Below are 22,554 nucleotides of genomic sequence, written 5' to 3' on the forward strand. Positions count from 1 at the left end.
TGGAAGAGGCGGGTGAAGGGGCGGAGCCTTCTCCGGGGTAGGTAGTAGAGAGTCGATCATCCATTTCGATGGAATCGAACATCCCCGGCGCGGCATGGGGGCAGTCACCTGGCAAGAGGTGCGGCATTTGCGTAGTTTTCAACTCCTTTCTAGCAGCTAATTGGTAAAAACGAAAAACTGACGAGAGCCTAGATATTTACTAATTTTTATTGCAGTAACTGTTGATTATTTAAAATGAATTTCGATACGTGCGTATTTACACTATCTCTGCAAGGGATAATGGGCGGCAATTGCCTTTGGGAAGGGCGTTAGAAAGTGGGATGGGAGTCATGCTTTTCTCCCCATTTTTGTTGTTTAGTCGCTAAGTCGTATCCGACTGTGACCCTATGGACTGTAGCCGGTAAGGCTCCTGTGTTCAAGGGATTTCCCAGGCAAAGATGGGTAAGTTGCCATTTCCTTCTCCAGGGGATCGTCCCCATCCAGGAATCGAACACGGGTTTCCTGCGTTGGCGAATTCTTTACCACTGAGCGACCAGGGTAGAGCTTTCTCGTTATACAATTTCTTTTTGTCTTTTGAAATTTGTTTATACTTTTTCAAAACAGTAAAAAATATTTTTCTTAATTGATGCTTCCTTTTTGACGCTCCCTAAATATTAGAAATTATTTACTGGAGTTCCAGACTTTTTCAAGTTTTGAAAGACACAGTTGCAAAGAAAGCCACAAATGTTTCGAAATAAAATTTCGGCCTCTTAAAGGTTGTTGCAAGGGTCAGATGAGATAATGGTGACAAAGGGCTCGCAAAATGCCTGGCACGCGCTAAATAAATGCTCAGTAGTTACTGCTTCGGGCTCGAGGTCCGGCTGCCTGGGAGTCAGTGGATTCTGGCGCCGCCCTCTCTGGAGCCAAGTGACCTCAGACTAAGCTTCTGCTCAGGACTTCGCTTCCTCACCGCTTTCACCCTTACCCTCCCTTCTTCAGTCAGTAAGTTCAGTCGCTCAGTCGTGTCCGACTCTTTGCGACCCCATGAATCGCAGCATGCCAGGCCTCCCTATCCATCACAAACTCCCGGAGTTTCCTCAAACTCATGCCCATCGAGTCGGTGATGCCATCCAGCCATCTCATCCTCTGTCGTCCCCTTCTCCTCCTGCCCCCAATCCCTCCCAGCATCAGGGTCTTTTCCAGTGAGTCAGCTCTTCGCATGAGGTGGCCAAAGTATTGGAGTTTCAGCTTCAGCATCAGTCCTTCCAATGAATACCCAGAACTTATCTCCTTCAGGAGGGACTGGTTGGATCTCCTGTCAGTCCAAGGGACCCTCCCTTCTTACCCTTCCCTTATTTTCCACCCCCTTCCCTGTTTCCCCCGTGGCTGCCAGAATGATCATTTTAAAACTTGTCTGACCTTGGACTCTCCAAGGATTTCTGTCAGCCTCAGTAAAATCCAGATTCCTTACAAAAACTTACAAGGTCCTCCTTGTAACATCTGCCTCCTTGCAAAGGAACACCATCCTCCAGCGTTCTCCCTGGCTGGCTTTTCTTCACATATTCCAAGCACACTGCCTCAGGGCCTTTGCATTTGCTTTTCCCTTTAAATTGACTTTTCCTCCCCCAGTTTGTCAGGTCTCTGTTCAGTCACACATCCTCCTCCTCATCCTCCCCGCCCCCCAATTTCATTGCCCTGTTTAACTTTTCTCCATATGTTTTACCGCCTGAGATATTGGAAGTGTCTGTCTCCATTAAGCAAGCAGGGATATGGTTGGCTTTGTTCACCACTGTACCCACAGCTTCTAGGTAAGTTAACTCCACATAGTAGATCCCTGATTCATATGTGATGAATAAATGGGCAAATCAGTTTCTCCGTCTGTAAAAGGGAATGATATACTAATTACTTGCAGTTGCTGTGAAGATAAATGAAATAATCCAGATGAAAGACCAGCATTTGTTATTAGCATCACAGCCCACCTCACCCACCATCACCACTTCTCAAATCCTAAGTGAAACTTGAGTGCCAAGCTCCCAACGTAGGCATTGGCTTTTCTAAGAAACATTTCCTGTAAGAACTGGTTGCCTGAATACAACATGTTGACTAAAACCGGTTGTCAACTTGAGGGACTTAGCAACACTGGGGAGTTAATAAACCCACTTTCCTTCAAGAGCCTCCATTAATAGAAAACTAGTGCCACTCACCCTGTTTTTGTACACTTCATTCACTCTTTCGTCCCTTCATTCAGCAAACCTTATGAGCGCCTATCATGTGCCATTTGTAGCAGGTGACAGGACAATCAGTTCTGGGCCTTAAGAGGTGCAGATCCTAGCAGAGACAAATCTCTACATAACAATACCAGGCAGTGTGCTGTTTCCATGCCAATATGAATGTAGGAATGGAGAGGTGGCTTGAAAAGTTGCTAAAGCTTTGCCAGGAGGAAGTGCCATTTGATCTGTGTCTGAAGGCTTCTAACAGCTACTGATTCCTAACTGCCACTAAGTGCTTCCTGTAGATTAACTCAAAACACAAGGAGTTACATAATGCCCCTTTGAGATCTGTATTACCTCCACCTCACCAATGAGGAAGCAAACTAAATTCAGTCTTAAATCAACTCAGTCTTAAAATATTGCTGTTGGTTAAAAAGTCAAAGAAAGTGGTCATGTATAAATTACTTGTGGGGTTTTATTTCCCAAACTGTGTGGCCTATGGATTTTTTTTCTTTTGCCTATGGATTTTTGAATGGCTCTAAGAGTTAGGGGCTTCCCTCAGCTCAGTTGGTAAAGAATCCGCCTGTGATGCAGGAGACCCCAGTTCAATTCCTGGGCTGGGAAGATCCCCTGGAGAAGGGAACGGCTGCCCACTCCAGTATTCTGGAGAAGTCCATGGGATCACAAAGAGTCGGACGCAGCTGAGTGACTTTCACTTTCACTTTGAAGAGCTAGGAGGGCATATAAGGCATATAAACGAAATCTTGGAATGGTTGGGACTGGGGGAAGGGAGAGGAGTGGAATGGAGCAGAAGCCTGTGTATAAATCCCCTCTTGACATCCTGTGAATTCTGGAATAACTCTGCTAGAGGTGGTGCAAAGAAACTTGAAAGGGGACTTCTGCTGTGGCCAGAACCGGCATAGTATCCAAGCTGGCCTGCAGCATCATCACAGCTGCTCGTGGCTGCATTCCAGAGCACTGGGTGATGAAGAGACCTATGGTGACAGGGTAGAAACTTCCCTTTTCTGGACATCGAGCCTCCAGGAGGCTTCAAGGAAGGATCCGTACATTTGGCAGGTAGGGAAAGCAAGAGGTTTGACATTGACTCTGTTCCTAGGACCCACAAAGAATAGTGAGACCCAATGATAAAATACCCAATTTGGGCTCTATTTTAAAAAAATTCTAAGTGCAAACAAAAGTCACCCACTGATTACTGAGCACGTCAGGTACCATATTCTCAGCTAGATCCTAGGGTGGATGTGCATGGGAGGCCCTCTCTCCAGCATCCTTCTGCTGCCTGACCTCCTAGCCACACCCTCACATACCACCCTTTGGCCATCATTTACTCATTTATCTCCTTTTCCATCTAGGGTGGTGCCTGGATGTTTACTGAATGAACTTAAACCTTTTAGTTCATTCTGTTCTTAAAGAGCACCTTGTGCCATATGCTCAGTTGCTAAATCATCTCCAACTCTTTGGGACCCCATGGACTGTAGCCCACCAGGCTCCTCTGTCCATGGGGCTTCCCAGGCAAGAATGGGTCACCATTTCCTCCTCCAAGGGATCTTTCCAACCTAGGGATCGCTTCTCCAGCATCTTCTGCATTTGCAGGCAGATTCTTTACCACTGTGCCTCCTGGGAAATCTAAAGAGCCCCTTACAGCAGTGGAATGATCACCCAGGGTAGTTCATTAGCTGGGTATGTAAATCCAATCATGGAAACACTGTATTGGTTAAGTTATAAAGAAAGGACACAGGGAAGGATTCCAGCTTTTTCATTTATTCCCCTTTTAACAAAGTAGAAGAAATAATACAGGATTAAAACTGCAAAAGTAGTTAATTGGTAGAACACACACAAAAAAAATCTGGATAGGAAGACAAGCTTATATACAATGAGGAAACACATGTAAATTATGGTAGTTTGTAGACGAAACATTTTTTTTTAAAAAGTCAAACATGCTACACAGTGCTACTGTTTACAGCAATATTGAAGGGGAGAAAATAACACTAATTTAGGGACTGATATACCACAAGGTCCAGGTTTCACAGCATCAGTGCAATAAATTCACAAAACTATATTACAGCTAGTTATCAGTTTAAGAATTGTTCCCAAATATGTCACATTTCCAGCCCTTAGAGGTCCATTCCTACAGATTTCAACTACTCCATCTATGGGGACCAAAAGCAGCCAGTGTTACCATAAAAGGAGACTCTTGAGACTTATCTTTAAAGGCTTATTCTGGTCTTGAAAAATTAGTAGGTTAAGGCTATTTTCTACTGAAGTGAATCTTGACTCAACACAGGAAGACTTTTGTCCTTTATTGGCTGGTCTTGGAGTGAAGATCATAGACATGACTCTTAACCTATAATGGACTTTAGCTCCAATTAACTGAAAATCTGAAATTTAAAAGTCCTAAATACCAACTTGTGTAAGCCTGCTACTAAAAAGCCTTTGAGGATGTACTAACTTCAAGTTTAAGTGCTCAGGAACTAAAGTTCTGAACGTTCCTGTCAGATTCCCCATTTGGGAGGAAGGATCAATGTTTCCCACAAACAGCTAAATTCTGCACAAGGGAGAAAACACATGCTAAGACATGGAATGAGTTTCGTCTTATTCCATGAGGCTTCTCCCACACTACCGAAACAGAATGAGGAATGACTCTTCATTGGTCTCTTCATCAGAAGTGGTAAACTTGGTCTCTATATTCATGAAGCCAGTTTTTTAAGCAGACCGTGGAAGCAGATGATAGAACGAGCTTCTTGAAACCACAGGCCACTATCCTCTATCCCACTTAAAAAAAAGATCAACTTGAACAGTTATCCCAAGTCCCTGTTAACTGTACTAAAGGCTGGAGTTCACCACTATGTTATTTTAAAAGTAAGAGTTCAGTTAACCCTGGGTGACAAAAAACCAAGATGAGGAACTGAAGAGTTGTCCATATAAGGCCAGCTGATAAGAACACACCCATGAAGACACTGGGCATAAAGCCTTACTTGACAAGTCAGAATTTCTACTAAGGGCAGAGCAAGGGACAGCAGAGAGCTACTTCTGTAACATTTTAGTATCCCAACAGCATAACAGACACTGTTCCCACGGACAATGTACACTCCATTAATCACACTGAATAAAGCGAATGCTTTATTCATTTTTCTTTTCTTTTTGTTTCAGAAGCTTGTTTATCTCTCTTTTGGCCATTCCAATGTATTTCGAAATGATTCCATGTTGGTTCAGTCCAGGAAGCAAAAGTAAGAAAGTCACTTTAAAAAAAGAAAAAAAGTTACAGAGGCAGCAATTAACTTTCTAAAGACTACTACACTTTACAGAAGCAAATTCCTCAGACTAGGACACACTCTAATGGGAAGAAGCAACATGATATCCATTATTCCCCGTTTACAGAAGCGAATTCCTCAGACTAAGACACACTCTAATGGGAAGAAGCAACATGATATCCATTATTCCTCGTTGGTATTTATCCCCAGAAGCTTCTGGTCTCATACCTCCCAATCTCAGGTAACACACACTGCCTATTTTTACCTCATGCACAATACTGTCTGCCTTGGTTATCAGTTCTGTGTCTGTCTTCTGCTAAGACCACAAACTCATTGAAAACAAGGACCCAGCTTTTAGTCATCTTTTTATGCTCACACAGTTCCTTAATCACTACCTAGAACTCAGTAAGCAGGAACATACTGTTTACTGAATTCCAGTTAAACTGGCCAGGATGTGCAGAGTACTTCCCCAGAGACTTACCTATCAGGTAGGTGAGAAGGAGGTTGTGGACCTGCTGTCCAACCCAAGCAACCGCAGCAAGAGAAACGATCATGGTCATGAAGTACTAATAATGAAAATAACAAGAATTTATCAACTCCTCGGAACAGAGTAAGAACTGAAACTTTAGGAGGTTGTTTCTAAGGTTAGAAGATAACTCGGTTTTTATTCTCACTTTTCTTTAAAAATATTTAGCATCTCTATATTATATAAAACCTACAGAAAACTCCCTAGGTTTATTTTACAAAATCTAGATACATTCTCTCCTACAATAACTGTGATTCTATATGTAAATTAAGTAGTTTATAATATAAATTATACTACTTTCACAATTGATAACTTCATATAGTAACCTCAAGTAAAGCTAAAAGAGAAGTATGTATCTTTTATATTTATTTCAGTAAGTAAAAACCAGAAAAAATTCACTCTACAATGAAAAATGCAAAATGTAATTTTAACTCTCAGTATAATTGATAAATAAATATTTATGAATGTACTCAGAGGAGTTAAACCAACACATAATGATAAACATACAACTACAACTAGAGTAAAAAAGAAAGGCTTTAGACTATGATGTAAAATCTGACACAATCTTAAAATGTTGCTCTACTTAATAAGTCAAAACCAAAAAAGTACCATTTTAGGCTTTTCTTCCTTTAGTGTAAAGAGGCGTTTCCACCAGCCCACAGCTCTGCGTCGAGTTTTTACTAGATTGCTGCAAATTTCATGGAATCTTTGTTGTTGCTCAGTGGTCCTAGAAAAAGAATTTTCCTCTTTACTATAGACAAATCTAAATATTAAACAGAAGTATACCATCCTCTCAAATTTCAGAAGCTACTTTCCAAAGAAAATCTAAATAAGAAAACAATTCACCATTATCTTATTTAAAAAAAAAAAAAAAGAGCTCTTGAACCATTAAGACTCTTTGGGGAATTCCTTTTGGTCCAGTGGTTGGGACTCCAAGCTCTCACTTCTGAGGGCACAGGTGCAATCCCTGGCCAGAGAACTGAAATCCCACAGCTGTGCCGCATGGCCAAAAAGCAAACAAAAGACAGAAACAAACAAAAAACCTTACAACTTCCTGTATCATTTGGCAGACCCCAGTGACTCCTGAGTGGTGGCCACCAGAGTCCCACTACTTTGAGGAGGATGTGACATTTCTACCACAGTTAATAACTACTGGCATTCAAAGCACAATACCCTCAACTGGGCTTCATACATTTGATGCCGAGGCAGCCACAAACAGTTCAAATCCAATCACAAATCACAAAACAGCAATAAGAATACAAAAAGATCCTCCGAAAAGTCCATTTTCATTTATAATGTATTCTGGGTTCTGACTTTTTTTTAATTTTGTCTTTGTCCTGTCTTTGTTACACAGAAATAATGGCTGATATAAAAAGTAAGCCCTACGCTGGGGTGTGTTGCTTGCTCCCCGCAGTCTCCTTGTCCTTGTCCATCTGCAGTTGGACAGCGGAAGGCCTTCTGCAGAGCCCTGGAACTTCTAAGCAGACATTCACATGCTGCCCATGGTCAAGGCCAGACTGTGACCATGCAACAGTGTTCTTCCTTCCTCAGAAAGGTCAAAAAACAAAACTGTGCCAGTGGTAACAAACCAGCTACCAAGAAACCTCATGTGTTTACTTCTGAAATTTTTTCTCCAGGACTTAAGAATTAGCAGATTAGAATGTTATCTGGCTAATAAAATCAGGGTATGAGGTTGAGTCTGTTAACTGTTACACTGCATAGTCACAAACTTGCCCCCAGGGACTTCCTCGGTGGTCCAGTGGTTAAGACTCTGAGTTCCCAAATGCAGGGGGCCCAGGTTTGATCCCTGATCAGCAAACTAGATCCCACATGCCACAACGAAGAGGGGGCACAGCCAAATAAATTAAAAATAAACTTTAGGGACTGGGATGGGGAATACATGTAAATCCATGGCTAATTCATTTCAATGTATGACAAAAACCACTGCAATGTTGTAATTAGCCTCCAACTAATAAAAATAAATGGAAAAAAAATAAAAATAAATAAATTTCCCCCAGCCGGAGGCAAAAAAAAAAAAAAAACTTTAAAAATTAATTTAAAAAAAATACTTGGCTCCCAAACCACAGCATAATTCATTACTGCACGTGAAAAACAATTCAGAGGACATTTCCTAACACTAACCATTCTGATATGCTAGAACATGTTTATACAAACAAACATGCTTACTTATCCCATAATTTAAGCAATTCCTACATTTAAAATTATTTTTATAATTTGTTATTATCAGGAGAACAAAAAACTATAGGCACAAGTAGACTACTAATCAAATTAAAATAAACAACCAAGGGAGAAAAACATTTAGGAGAAAAAAAAAATCCCATTCCTCTATCTAGTTTTGTTCACTATTTGGATCAAAAGTGATAAACCCAACATTCCAGAGAAAAGTTAAGCAATACTTTAATAGGATCCAAAGCCACTTAACCTTATCTTGGGAACCCATAAGTAACTTGTTCAAAGAATGGTATAAATGAAATAAACAACCCACTTCTGTATAAGCCTGAATCTATTCTTAAGCACTTTTGCTAACCACTACTGCACTGCCTCAATGTCTTAGCCTGAAACACAAGATCAATCTTAAAAATCAAAATACTTCACAGTACCCAGAAGAGTGCACTAACATAAAAGCAGACATTCAATAAACAGTTGCTAAATGAACAGATTAAAAAAAAAAGCTATGTTTACTATTTTCAGTTATTCATAAGTTATTTATGAAATTAGTATTATTCTAAATATCAATGGTAAAAAATGTAAAGTAGACATACTACTTTTACAGAAAGCTCATTATGAGTTCTGCAATCACTGAAAAATCATTACCGAAAAAAGCCTCACTTCAATAAAAAGGTCTAGACAGAAAAAAATCAAAATAAATGCTAGAGTATAAAAGAACTATGGAGATATAAGTACTGGAAATTCATGATTTATATGTGAATCAGCTAAGAAATTCTTTATATCAAACAATAAGTCTAATCCCTAGCTATCTGTTAATTAAGGCAGTTCTCTGTGTGTAATTACAGCACCCTAGTCACAGTTATCAGGTTCGTAACTTCTCTGAAATTTGAATGCCACATCATTAGGCCACCTACCATTTATTGGAGCCAAAAATTCTAGGTGCTAGAATGGGAACAAGGTAGTCAGCCAAGCACAAAAACATAACAAAACAGGAAACACCAGATAGAACAGATGGATCTAGATAGTAGATAGTCCTGTTTAAAAAAAAAAAAGTAACAAAGGTTAGAAAAATACAGTCTTTATTAGTGCCAGCTGAAGATATTTATTCACTTCGTCCTCTGGTTCTCAAAAGATGTTATCTGCCCTTCCTATTCTCATTTTCTCACAAGTGGTTTTCCGGAAGTTTGATGACATGATGACATCCCAGTCATAATGGTTAATGTAAACATCAAGAGGCAAAAGGCCTTTGGGGTCCTCAACACCTTCTAGGAGTGTAAATGGTCCTAAGTTTGAACGACAGATTTATTTCACTGCACCGGTTACTGAGTTTACATGGTACTATGGATTCTGAAAACCAGGCAGATGGCTCTAAGGGAAGGCATTTTTTACAGATATAAAAATTACAAGACTTCAGGCACTTCCATAAATGAAACCTGAACCATTATTAGTAACAAGCATAAATCTATTGTAATTTAATAGCTCACTTACAGAAACACCAAAGAAACCACACCCATGATGGCAGGTGGAAACCAGGCTCTTTCCCATCGGAGGACTTTATCTGCCATCAGCATCACTTCTCCCCATCCTTGCAGCTGCTCTTCCAGACTTGCAGTCTCTGCAGCCTACATATGATCAACGTTTAAAGCAATCATTTTACTAATCTCAACATTTCTGTGACTCTTAGAGATACCAAAGTCAAATCAATGGGGGTAGAATTATCACATAACAGTCACTTTCCAAGCCCAAGTACCAGGGTTATATAACATTATCCTTATAAGACCCCTTAAGATAGGGGTAATCAGACCCATTCACAATTAAAGTGAGTTCCGAATGGTTATTTTCCCAAAGTCATGCACTGCTAAGTGGCACTGCCCCAAGTATAAAATAAGATCACTTGAAGTTTGCTCATTTCACGTTGTTACAATCGATCTGTTGTTTTGTCATTTCATTGATTTAACCCCCTACTTCTGAGTCCATGAGGAAAGCCTCTCCCTGGACAGCTTTCGATTTCCAAAATAGCTCTTTGTGTACTGGAATCATCTATATATTGGCATCACTTGCACAACTAAGGAAAACTACTGTGCTTTCACTTAACTATAAAAGACTTTTCAATATTAAGCCCAATATATATCTCAATAAAATGCTCCTACACTTAGGATGCTTTGGTTAGACGTCAAATTTCTCTGCAAATCTGACAATCAGCTGTAAGTAGCCTTCTCAGATGAGCTAATGTGGCAAAAAACCTGAAAGTTGATTTTGTTTTTGTTGTTGTTTGGTTTTTTTCTTGCATGTAAGCGAAGTTTTGGTCGAGTGGGGAAAGAAAAAAAACTGGAAGAAATCCACGTTTCCTTAAAAAAAGTACGTGACAGAAACTCTGTTAAATATTTTATATACTTACACTTTAATGGTTCCTACCAACAAGCTGAAAGGAAGGTGTTCTTAACTATTCTCATTCTACAGATGAGGAAACTGAGAGACACAGAAGTTTACAGATCTGAATTCAGCAAAGCCAAGGCCAAAGGTCTTGTTCTGCTCAAATTAAGTCACACTGTTCTGTGCAAAGAGCAGACCAGCTCGAGGCCAAGACCAGTTGTTTCAATAGCCATTCGATCTTGGGGGTGCGTGCGTGCGTGCGTGCGTGTGTGTGTGTGTGTGTGTGTGTGTGTGTGTGTGTGTGTGTGTTGGGGCTAACTAGGCTAACCATAGAAAAGGGGCAGAGGTCATGCATATTTAAAAGTCAACACAAAATGAAAATCACCACAATCAAAACTGCTCAACAAAATCACTTGATTCGCTAGAACCTGGGCTCTTGGACAATCAAACGCCAAAATTCTGTTTCTCTATTCACTGTGATGATGGTGTGTGGCTTGTCTTTTCCTGGGGAAAGGCCAAGGGGAAGATGGATAGATTTTTCTCGCTTTTGCCTAGATCCTGCGGTGAGATTCAGGCTAGGGTTAGAATTGTCTGCCTTTGATACAAGCTCACTGCAATTCCCTTCGACCCCCGCTTACTCTAAAATCGTCCTGTGACACCCCCTCCCAGCCTTCCAGACAAACCTCCAGACAAACGCCAGGAACCTCCCATTGTCCTTCCAGCTGGATCCCACCTCCAGTTTCCAGTCGTGAGCTCGAAGCCTCCCTGCCGCTTTAAGTTGTGCCAGGCTCTAACAGAAACGCTCGGGAAGAGCCCTTTGACCCTCCACTCCTACCCAAGCGTTAGGGTAAAGGGCGAAGGGACATTCTGGTTAAGATCAAGGAGGGGGAGACACAGATACGGCTGGAGTCTGGGCCCCAAAGGCGCTCGACAGGACCCTCTCAGCCCTCTGCCACTGACTGCAACCCAGACTGGTCACAGCTCCCTTCTCCAGCTTCCTCCTCAACCTCCACTGCAGTGAATGATCACGCGCCCTCTTCGCTCCATCGCGCACCTTCCCCAAGGGGGTGTTAGGAGTCGCCACGACTCGTCACTGCCAAGCAGAGCTTAACCAAGAAGCCGAAAGGGCAAGCGTCGTCGCCTACACCTGGGAAGGGACAGGAGGGCCGGGCCCGCGGCGGGTGACAACAACAAGGCCGCAGCGCAGTCCCACGGAGCACACCAAAGTCCGAAGGCTCCGCTCGGTCCTCTGGCGACTAGGCGCTGGGACTCACCAGCAGATTGGTGCTGCGATTATCTCCTTCCGCCATAGTTCTCGAGGTGCCGTCTCAGCGAGCACAGGACGCCACCAATCTACTCCTCCGCAGATCCCCTCGCCGCACCCCTAGCGCGAGGATACGCCCCGTAGCCTGCTTATATAGGCCGGCGGCCTTTCCCGACAGACCCTGCGAAGCTCGTTTCTCATTGGGCAAATCGAGATCAAGCTTGAGCAGGCCGGACCAACCGCTGCCCAGCGCATGACTTGAAACCGAGGTCAAAGAGTGAGACCACGCCGGGGCCCCGGGGGCGGGGCCATGTGATGGCCAATCAGCGCCCAGTAGGTGGGCGACGCCCCGCCCAGGCCTCGCAGAAGCGGTTCAACGGCCGCTGCCTGGGGCCTGGTCTGGCTTCAGTATTCCCAAGGCGGGCCGCCAGATGGCTCTCGGACGGTCTTCCAGGGGACTTCAGAGCAGCTAAGCACCCTCTCTGGAATCGAGTCCCTAAGGAAATATGCCACGCAGTATCAGGCGGAGGGCAGAGATGGGCATGTGACAGTAACCTCCTTAAGGGGGCGGGCTGGGATCTTCTACCAGATCCAGCGGGTGGCCCTGGGCCTGGCTGTGCACCTAGTTGGACCCGCATTTTTTCTGATCCCTTCTCTGGCAGCCCTCATCAGGTTTCTGGGCAGTTTAGCCTAGATATGTGATTCGGAGACTCGTGCCCATCTCATGAGCTTCGAGGACAAGGGAAAGGGGCATAAATTGTAGATTTTCTGCAGTTTTTCCTTCCTACTCATTAGGAATAAGGCCTTAGATGGAGGGGCGGGGGGTGGGCGGCAGAGAGGGTGTGGACATCTGGGCATAGTTTGAGAGCTTGTGAAAAATGCACCACTTTATAAAACTGGTTTATTTTCATGGGTTCTTTGGGGAAGTTCTTGGTAGAACACTTCACTTGAAACTGCATGGTCTCCCTCCAAAAAGGGGCTGGTTTGACAGATCCTTTCATATAAGGAAAGATGTAAACCATCTTATCAGTGGAATTCATTGCAGTTTAAGAACCAGATGATCGACGTGAGACACATTTTCTCTCCAGGATTTCAAAATGCATTAACTTTTTCATTACTCAACACAAACAAAATAATGCCAAATGTTGACCTGGTCAGATGTCTCTTTCAGAAAAACATGCCATAGCTTTCAACTTCCAGTCTTTCATCCTTTTATAGTCATCTATATTATGCCATCAAGTTTATTTTAAAAACGTTCCTTAAATAACTACCAGGTTCATAAAGAGTTCAGGGAAGGCATAAAGAAATGTGAGCCAACACAGCTACAGACCACATGCTGCCCCTAAGAAAACTAGGGGGACAGAGGCATTGTGAATATCATGAAAAAGTATGAAATTTGCCATTGAACTTAAAAAAAAAAATAAGCATCTGATCAGGTATAAACCCTGCAGGGCAGGGCAGGGTGGGGGGCTTTGTAAGGGAAGGAGACTTTTCAATCAAGTGCCTCTTTTGGAAACGTTGGGGGGGGGGGGGGGAGAGTTTATGTAGGGAAAATGCAGCCAATTGGTATACCCCATTTTGGGAGACTTTTACAAAGTGTGAGGAGCAGGCCCTCCTCTACCTATTCAAAAGAGAAAATGTCCCAACCAGCAGCCACATAGTGAATATAGAGAGCACTGTGTGCAAAATCTTGCTACAGGCACAGTAATATCCTCTTCCAAAGGAGAGGTGTGGGGTTATTAGACTTTAAAACCTGCCTTTTGTACTTTGGGAAATCAGTTTTTGTTACAGAATGTGCCTGGTTTTAACCCAAGTTCTCTATGTACAACTTCAGAAGAAAGACTTCAACATCAGCTTGTAAAATTGAAGGTGAAAAAAACTAAAGAAACTGATTTAAAACAGCACAGTTCTCCTTGTTACTCAAGGAACACGTTCCCAGACTTATTTACAACTTAACAGCCTAAGGCACTGAAATAAGGTCCTTAACTAAATTTCCAATTGCCCTAATTACTAAAAATCCCAGCCAGCACTTGGTGTAGCTTCCTTTGGAGTTTTGGGTTGGTTGGGTTTTTTGTTGTTTTTTTTTGGGGGGGGGGGGGGTACTACAAAGGCAGGATGTGAGCTTTTGAAATGTATCAGATGACTGAACAGATTCTCCTACAGAATCTGGCAGCAACAAATGCAATCTGATTTCCAGATATTCAGACAAGCTGGATATTGTTTTCCTTCAGAGCTTTTTACACACCACACACCAGGGAATATATGTCAATAATAATCTACAGAAGTTTTTAAAGGTATACAAAATGAAGCTTAATAAATTGTGCCTTAATACTAAGAACTTTGAAGTAAAATTTCCACTTCTATTCAAAAATATTAGAACATGTAAAATACATTTTCTTAGAATCAACTTTTTAAACTTTTGGAGGTATTAATGCTTTAAAAAAGCTAGCCATACTCCAAAATTAAGTTTTCTGGAAACTACTTCAACAAATTCAGAGCTAAATGCTACGTCTTTTAAGACTTTATTTTCTGAAAAACAGGTATTTCATACAATCTTTGCCATGTTAATGCAAATATGCACAAAGTAGGCCATGTACTTTTGTTTTTCAAAAGATGCATTATGAGCATTTTCAGGAAGCTGGTGTGATTTATTCAACTTTTAATCTTAAATACAATCACAAAATTATATCCATCAGGAGGCATTACAACCTTTTGTACAGAGAAGCCACTTTATTTATACAATGTTACTAGAACAAGGAAGATTCAGTTCAACTCAATTTGCTCTTATATAACAAGGGTAAAGTAAATTAACAAGTGAAGTGTGATGTTGCCATTGACATTACAGGTGGAAATAAAAGGAAAATTTAAACCGGAAAAATAAAAGAACTTTAAACAGGAGCTGAAACTTGGACTGTCGAGGAAAAAAAAAAAGCCTGTTTTGAAAGACATACATTCTGCAAGTCTGCATTTCAGAACATTCAGTTAAGTTTATCATCTTCCAAAGTCAAGCTAATTTTATGACACTTTTACAACAACACAACAGCTTTTTCCCTAGTAAGCCCAAATTCCCATGGAAAGCAAGAGGCTAAATGGTTCATGTTGTACAACTAACCACTGAACCTATAAAGCTTCTCTCAATTGCAGTTCATTTGCCCTTTTGTAAAAAAGAGATGGTGATATTGTTACCCAGGCCTTAAAAAAAGCAGGAAAAGTGCAACAAACCCTTCCGGGTTCATAATACAGTGGATTTCCTTCCTCAGTGTTTGGAAAATTTATAATGCTAGTTTTTCCCCATAGGAGGAATCTTTCTAATATAACCCAAATAGTGAAAAAAATCTGCCTTCTTTAAGCGATCCTTTTATTAACATAGTCTACCTCCTAGAGTTAAGAGGGGAAAAGTCCTAGCTCTAAATTACTGGCATTTTACAAGCTCAAGATACAGAATGGAAGGTCATTGGTTTTCATATATATCTGGTTTTATGTAAAACAAAGGTACTTCAATGTGCTAACAGAAAAACATTCACTGATTTTTGTTATATATATGAACAGAAGCTAACAGGCTAATTGTAGGCGCCTTCTTTAATATGAAAAGAACTGGGAGAAAAGAAGAACCAGCTCCTTTGCTTTTAGTACTGCCAAAACAAGTAAGCCCCAGAGTAATTACAAATATGTAGAGGAAAATAGGCCAGGAAGACTTCTCAATTCAAAGTACTGCCTATATCACAACAGATTTAAAAGGACCTAAGATTGCACATCAACTCTAATATTTGGCTGTACTTGCATTGCCCTGCTTGGAATTTTTTTAATGGCTCTTTCCTTAAATTTCACACATCAGAACAACAATTAAAAACAAAAACAATGCAGATAACACCAAACACTGGACATTAAAAACACTATATACGACACTTAGATAACAGAGGCAAGTGTTAAGGGCAGAAGTGATGGAAGTTTTTCTTTGTATTACAAACCCTCAACCCTGAACCTGGGGTTTGGGCTCTAAAAGAGCAATTTAGGGGAGCAGATCAAGAGCTTGATTATCAGTTCTCACACAGAAACCTCACGTATCTCAAACAACTCACAAGTGCCAGACACAAAAGAATCATCATCTAGCAAACTATGTGAAGAACTCATGACCAGAAATAATGAGATACTGCAAGACACAGCAAAGAAACAGAGTAAAAGAGAAATACTGACAGCCCATAGACTACTAAGCCTCCACAGCTTTATAGAAAAAGCAACTAAAATTCAGGCAATTCTAGAAAGTTAAAAGACAGCAAAACACTTATGATAAACTTCAATTTCCAAGGGTACATCAAATTGTAGAAGTTGTAAGTTATTCTGTACCCCCTGAATCTTAAGAAAGGGCGGGGGGAGAGCACTAGAGGGAGTGCAGAAGTCGGGGTCGGGAGGAAGAGGAAGGAGGAAGGTGGGAGAGAGGATGGGGGACAGGAGAAGGGAGGGAGGAAGCAGACCCCTGGTTTTCTACAGGTTATTTCTATATTATCAAAAATGTATGACTTCATAACCATAGCACTCTGAACTTCACATTTTACAAGATAATTACCAAAATATAGACCTGTCTTCTGAATCTGCTGTATGACCAAAGCCTTTTACTGCTGATTAAATCTCCTGTCGAGTTCTTTTTAACAGTTCAAAATGACAAGGCTACTTGTCAAATGACTCCCCCAGAAGCAGCCAGAGTACAGACTGAGGTCTTGTTGTCCAGAATGCAGCAAAGAGCAAGCTTTGAAGTCATCAATCACGCATATCTGCCCTACAACCAAACATGTATATGTCACACTATTCTCTGAGGGATCATTTTAAAATAAAAGTGATGGATAATTCAGCAGAGGCACATGTTTTTTATGTAAAGCTGTTTTGTTTTCGCTAGGATAAGGTGCCAGGTACCTCTGAAGCCTGAAATTCACAGGCAATAAAATTCACCTATTTCATTTTTCTTCTTTGCCAAAGAAGAAGCAATTTCTGATTACTGTCTATGAGGACAAACTAGTGTGAACTGGTTTTATCACTGTAATAAAAGTTTTTCCTTGTGACAAAGAATGTTGTTGAAAGACTAATTTTAGTAGAGGTAATCAAGTGATGAGTGCAACAGCCTCTAGGAAATAAAGCAGTGTGCAAAACACAATATGGCATTATTATTCCGATAGGTTGTTTTGATTGTGAAAATAAGGTTCAAAATGAATGAAGAAAATAAAATTTGATGCACTAGGTTCCTTAACTTGTTATTAGACACATGGGTATTCAAAAATATCACCTTTCTTATAATACCTGTCAAAGTATTAAAAGAGCACTGATACTAAAATGCATTCTCCCATGAGTATTTAAAGATTACCGATTACTGTGGCAATCAGAATACAGGAAAGGCCAGAACTATGTGAAATTTTTCCTTAATTCCTTTCAAGTTTGTCTGTGAAGACTGGCAACTAGAAAGTGATCATAGCCCTAATCTCTAAATTGCAGGGAAAATGTACTCAATCAAGATTTTAATCCTCTTCTACTCTGTGTCGATACGTGATTTTAGGAATCCTATTCTAGTCTGGATTTTTATTTTGGATCAACAATTGAGCTTACACAGTCAGTACTGAAACGCAATGCTAAATTTAAGGAAACCTTGATCATGAATTTACTACTGAACTATTAAAACTGTGCAAAAATCAAAGTACTTCACACACTAATAATGGAACTTAATAAAAGATGTTGGTGGTTCTTACTTTTTGCTCATGTTTCCTGTATATGTCCTAAAAGGCCAGGTAAACTAAAGCACTTTTAATTTACACCTTGTAAATTAAAAGTATCAAATGAGAAAACTGAATTAAAAAAAACATTTCACTCTACCTCCACCAGAACATCACTTTATTGTTAATCTGTCATCAACAATGTAAAACTAATAGGTACTCTATCCTGGTTTTTAAAAAGGTAAAAGATTACATCGGATTAGCTACTTTCTATGAAGAAACTACAGCAATCACAGAAGAGGGAAAATTTGAATGACCTCTCAAAAATGTACACTATAAGCAGAGGGGAGTGTACATTAAATCAAATGTCTGTTAGATTCATTACTTTTGAATGCACAGTGACAATTTTAGAAACTGTACATGATAGAATCACAGAAATGACTTAAATAACCAGAATTACATTTTGTATGTGATCATCAGACCTTTAAACAATCCTTGCATTTTCCATGTTATCAGTAGTTTTGGAAAATTTTCTATTTATCACTCCAAATATAAGTTAACAGCATCGAGATGAAGTACATGAAATATAAGGATTGAAATAAAAGTGAATGTGAAAGATGGCTAATCTACTAGATCAGGTAAAGGGGGAAATGGGCAGATGGTGGGGGGGTGGGGAGGAGGACGATGGGGTGGGTTTTTTTCCCTTCATTTCAGAAGTAAGTTCTTCCAATGTAGTGTATCTGTTACATAGCTCTCCTTCTTCAGTCCATTTCTGAAATTCATATCGCATAGCCTTTTTTTGTACTTACTGGTCAATCTGACCAGTACTGTTGCTAAGCAACAAGTGTTATGCAAGAATCTGAATGCATCAAATCTTCCTTGGCTGTGATTTCTTCGCGGCCCCAGTTTCCTCTGTTTCTGAGCGGGGTTTTTTCCTGGATTGTACACACGGGGTCAGGTGGAATGGAGTTCCAAATCACTGTGCTCCGCGGCATCCCGATCTCTTTCTGCAGCTAACCTCCTGACACGTCTGCAGCTGTTCTGTGGCAGAAAGACAATCTCCGTGTTCAGGCGGTGAGCTTGCTTGCTTTCTTTCACCCTTGACCCTGGGGTTGCAGGCCATGGTGTTGGGCGTATCCCTGAGTGCAGCTGTCCTGCAGGATTCACTTCCCTAGCGCACCGAGATTTCCTAGGTTTCCTCAGAGTAAGCCCCCAGTTGCATCACCACCGACTGTGGTGTGGCTTTGGATGCCTGAGGCTGAGTTGATTCTGGTGGATGTCTGACCTCGCTTAACCAGACTCATCTACTGTCTTGCCATTCATACCCAGGCTGTCCAACCTTCATACAGCTGAGCCAAGTTATCTAGATTAGTTGCTTCCTTAATGACATAGTCAACCTGTAAAAACGGGCAGGATAGAATTTAAAGCCATTTAAAACTTGAAAGAGCATGATTCTTATCTGAGTTACATGAACTGTGTAAGTTTCTTATCACCCAAATTAATTACCCAAAGGTGTGCAGTTTTCACGGTGGGAAGAAGTTAAATAATCTGAGCTTCCCTCCTAACGCTGTAACTTACAAATGTGTGTCTTGGGAAAGTCACAATCCCCTTTGAGCCTTACAAATCCTTAGATGGAGAAAGAGTGCCACTGACCTCACAGGTGTTCTTGGGATTAAACATGTGAATTCACTGGACAAATGCTTAGGTGAACTGAAAAGTGCCCAGCATATTCTGGAACACAGTCTGATACTCAGCAAACATCTGCTGATTCTGACTCAGCTAAATATTCTTTTATAGTAAGAGATACAATCATATCTCTATCCAGAGCATCCATCAGGGTCCAATTATATAGTAAATGCTCACTATATGGCTGCTGAATTACAACCTACAACAGTTGTGTGCAAAGAACTCTATACTTACCCTACTCCTGTGAACCATTTAACATTTTTTTATATAAAACTTAACTATCAGAATATAAAGCACAATAGCTAAGCATCCTTCAAAAAAAAAAAAAAAATGGACAGAGACCTAAGATGCAGTCATGAAAGCACACAACCCATTAACCTACCAGAAAGTTTCTGAAGCAAAGATACCCCTAGACCCAGAACACTGTCCAGGGTTTTCGACAAATTTGACATACCCTGTCTAAAGAATGACTCTTAACCAAGAAGAGCTTAAGCTCAGATCCAATATAGAGATCTAACAGTGTTTAAAATTTTAAAAAATATTTTCTTGCTGATGTGAATTATGGATGCCAAGCCATTAAAAATAGGATATTCATAAGTCTCAGATTTTTACCCCACAGAAGAAAAGGCAAAGGTGTAATGGAGAATTCAGGAGAACATTACCCTTGACCAAGTTCTCTAACTTAGTAACAAAGATGGCACAGACAGACACACCTTCAATGATGTAAAATTCTAAGAAAACATCACTGGCAAAGTAGTCTTGCCAAAAATGCTATGATATAAAGAAAATATCAGACAAATATAAACTGAGGCACAATCTGCAAACCAAGTGGTCTGGACACATCAAAAATATAAATGTCATAAAAGAAAAGGCTCGGGAGCTGTTCTAGACATCAAATGGAAATTAAAACTGGAACAAGTATATGAACTTCAGCATAAGTTTTGACTAAATTCTGTATGGGTGGGGGTGGCTAAGTCAAAAAGGCTATCTGAAGATAACTGGAGAAACCTAAATATGGACTCAATGGTGGATAGCAGTCAATGTTAACACCAGTGTTTTCTGAGTTGATAATTTTATAATTATATCACAGCTATATATCATAGCTATATATTATTACAATGTTTTGTTTGCGAGACAAAGTACTTAGGCAAGAAGTGTTACACAGAAAGATTAGGCAAATAAAAGATTAACAACTGGTTTGCCAATTGTAGGCAAGGAATATATAATACATCAGCATTCCTATAGCATTTCTGAAGGTTTGAAACTTTTCAAAATAAACAGCTGTGGGCAAAAGAATTCATTCCTGAATTTATACATACAATTTTAATAATATTAATGATAAAATTTCAAAGTAATAACTTCAGACCAACTGACACCCAGGAACACTTTACAGATTAAATTTTGGTTAAAAGAGGACTAGGGAGAAAGGAAACTGTTAACAGGCTAGAGTTAGAGTTGACAATCTAAGAGCTGTGTTATTCAAAATGTTCTGAGGCCTGAAAATAGGTTTAAATTCCTTATTTCTCAATATGCCACCAAAGATGGGGGTGAGGGAATTTTTAATCCTATACTGCTTCAGCAGCATTAAAATGCGTAGCTTAAGTTTAAAAGATGGTCACCTGTTCAGCAACTGACATCCTCCTACTCGGATCAACATCTCGGCCCTCTAGCTTGGCTTTCACTCTCTTCCACACGCTCACTGCATACGAGTTCCTCTCCTGCACGGCTATGAGGCAATGGAGACATGTGTAAGTCAAGCCACCACTTTGTGTTAATATTTAATGCTTAAGGTGTCCTTATTTTAACTCATTACCTTTTCCAGTCTTAGGGTCTCTGACGGCCTTTTTAGGACTACAAGCAACACTCTTGCCAGTTCCCGGAATGGTGCTTGGTGGAGTATCTGCTGATGTAGCCAGATTTTTCTGAATCAGCTTTCTAGCATTCTGTGACATGACATCAGGCTGAGTCTTCTGGCCAGTGTTGCTTCGGACTGCTACAGAGAGAAAGTTGGTAGCTCAATATACATGTAAACAGAAAATGGGGGAGCAGGGCAGTTCTGTTTCAATCATCAACTGCAAATGGACAACCCTGATACTAGATGTGATATTACATCCTTATCCCTTAAAATAAAGGCTCTTCACCTAAAAAGGCAGTTTAAACAGCTAGATGTGGAAAAAGGCAAGGAAAGCTACAGTCACAGAATGATACAATTTGTATACATGTGTGCATGCACACAGAGAAGTCAACAAATACATAGTGGTTTTACCTCTAGTTGGAATGGAACTACAGATTTTTCTATTAATTAATTTTCCATATTTCCCTAACAGACATATATTTTATAATCATAGACAGTATTCGAACACAGTATTTTTACTCTCTAACATAAATACTTTTAAAATAAAGGCAAAATTTGTTCAGTTTGAAATATGTCAAGCATTTAGAGAAACCCTTTGTTCACTTAAATAACTCATTTTTATGGGAGTACAGTTGATTTACAATGTCATGTCAGTTGCTCCCGCACAGCAAAGTGAGTCAGTTCCACCCACTCTGTCTTAGGTTCTACTCCCACACAGGTCAGCACACAGTACTGAACAGAGGTCCCTGTGCTATACGGTAGGTTTTCATTATCTATTTCATGTATAGTGGTGTATATATGTCAACTCCAAGTTCCCAATTTACCCCCTCCTTGGTAACTATAAGTTTGTTTTTTACATCTGTGATGTAATTTCTGTTTTTGTATATAGGTTTATTAGGGAAAACCTTTAAAAAGGTGATGATGACTATAAACATGTTTGTTGTTGTTTATTTGCCAAGTCCTGTCTGACTTGTTTGCGACCCCACGGTCTAAAGCCTGTCAGGGTCCTCTGTCCATGGGATTTCCCAGGCAAGAATATTGGAGTGCGCTGCCTTTCCCTTCTCCAGGGGACCTTCCTGACCCAGGGATAGAACCCATGTCTCCTGCTTCTCCTGCATTGGCAGGAGGATTCTTCACAGCCTGAGCCACCAGGGAAGCCCAATAAACATATTAGACTCTTTAACATCTTAGCATCTATGTGTAGATTATTAACAGGTCAAGATACAGGTTTTTCTCAATAGAGGCGTCTTACCTGCAGCAAAGGATGGTTGATAAGTAGCAGACGATGTTGGACTCGAACATTCATTTGTTGCATCAGTGACTAAGGGTGATGCAAAACTCACTAAATTATTATAGACACTGAAATATAAAATAAAATGACTCATTTATGAAATGCTTCAGCAAATAGCTACTTGTTAAGTATGAACAAAACTGAAAAAAATATTAAATAAACAAAACTTACTTTACCAGATGTTTTGCTTACATTTTAAATTCAGGCCTGAAGGC

General features: G+C 40.4%; 2 protein-coding genes and 1 long non-coding RNA gene across 7 annotated transcripts in view; 1 reads left to right on the forward strand and 2 right to left on the reverse strand.

Moving 5' to 3' along the window:
* Window positions 1–33: 33 nt before the first annotated feature.
* On the forward strand, window positions 34–7,988 carry LOC139032823 (uncharacterized). Of its 2 annotated transcripts, none has more exons than XR_011485446.1 (3): window positions 34–118; window positions 359–441; window positions 7,339–7,988. It is a non-coding gene; the product is annotated as an uncharacterized lncRNA (long non-coding RNA). The 2 variants fall into 2 exon arrangements; XR_011485445.1 differs by having other exon boundaries at window positions 359–400.
* Window positions 3,949–11,961, reverse strand: ARL6IP1 (ARL6 interacting reticulophagy regulator 1). 2 transcript variants are annotated; one of them, XM_070460935.1, is made up of 6 exons: window positions 11,822–11,961; window positions 9,663–9,796; window positions 9,089–9,208; window positions 6,594–6,711; window positions 5,940–6,024; window positions 3,949–5,446 (listed from the first exon to the last, which is right to left on the reverse strand). In XM_070460935.1, exons 1-6 carry the CDS (start codon window positions 11,855–11,857, stop codon window positions 5,328–5,330), a joined length of 612 nt encoding a protein of 203 aa, XP_070317036.1. In that variant the 5' UTR covers window positions 11,858–11,961; the 3' UTR covers window positions 3,949–5,327. The 2 variants fall into 2 exon arrangements, with proteins under 2 accessions (XP_070317036.1, XP_070317037.1); XM_070460936.1 differs by lacking the exon at window positions 11,822–11,961 and adding an exon at window positions 11,231–11,805.
* A 2,356-nt stretch (window positions 11,962–14,317) lies between these two features.
* The window catches only part of SMG1 (SMG1 nonsense mediated mRNA decay associated PI3K related kinase), a 99,152-nt gene continuing 90,915 nt past the window's right edge, over window positions 14,318–22,554 (reverse strand). For all 3 annotated transcript variants that reach the window (XM_020879054.2, XM_020879055.2, XM_070460938.1), the window contains 4 exons: window positions 22,301–22,407; window positions 21,007–21,186; window positions 20,813–20,919; window positions 14,318–18,904 (listed from right to left, as the gene is read on the reverse strand). In XM_020879054.2, the coding sequence (XP_020734713.1) occupies window positions 18,827–18,904; window positions 20,813–20,919; window positions 21,007–21,186; window positions 22,301–22,407 (472 nt within the window). In that variant the 3' untranslated portion in view covers window positions 14,318–18,826. The remainder of the gene's footprint in view (window positions 18,905–20,812; window positions 20,920–21,006; window positions 21,187–22,300; window positions 22,408–22,554) is intronic.

This window comes from Odocoileus virginianus, chromosome 33 (genome assembly GCF_023699985.2).
Source record: "Odocoileus virginianus isolate 20LAN1187 ecotype Illinois chromosome 33, Ovbor_1.2, whole genome shotgun sequence".
Classification (NCBI taxonomy): domain Eukaryota; kingdom Metazoa; phylum Chordata; class Mammalia; order Artiodactyla; family Cervidae; genus Odocoileus; species Odocoileus virginianus.

Coding starts and splice junctions, on each gene's coding strand:
- ARL6IP1 (XM_070460935.1), bottom strand. CDS start 11,857: ATGGCGGAAGGAGATAATCGCAGCACCAATCTGCTG. Junction 9,797..11,821: donor ATCGCAGCACCAATCTGCTG/GTGAGTCCCAGC, acceptor GATCATATGTAG/GCTGCAGAGACTGCAAGTCT. Junction 5,447..5,939: donor CCTTCTCACCTACCTGATAG/GTAAGTCTCTGG, acceptor CTTTTTTTAAAG/TGACTTTCTTACTTTTGCTT.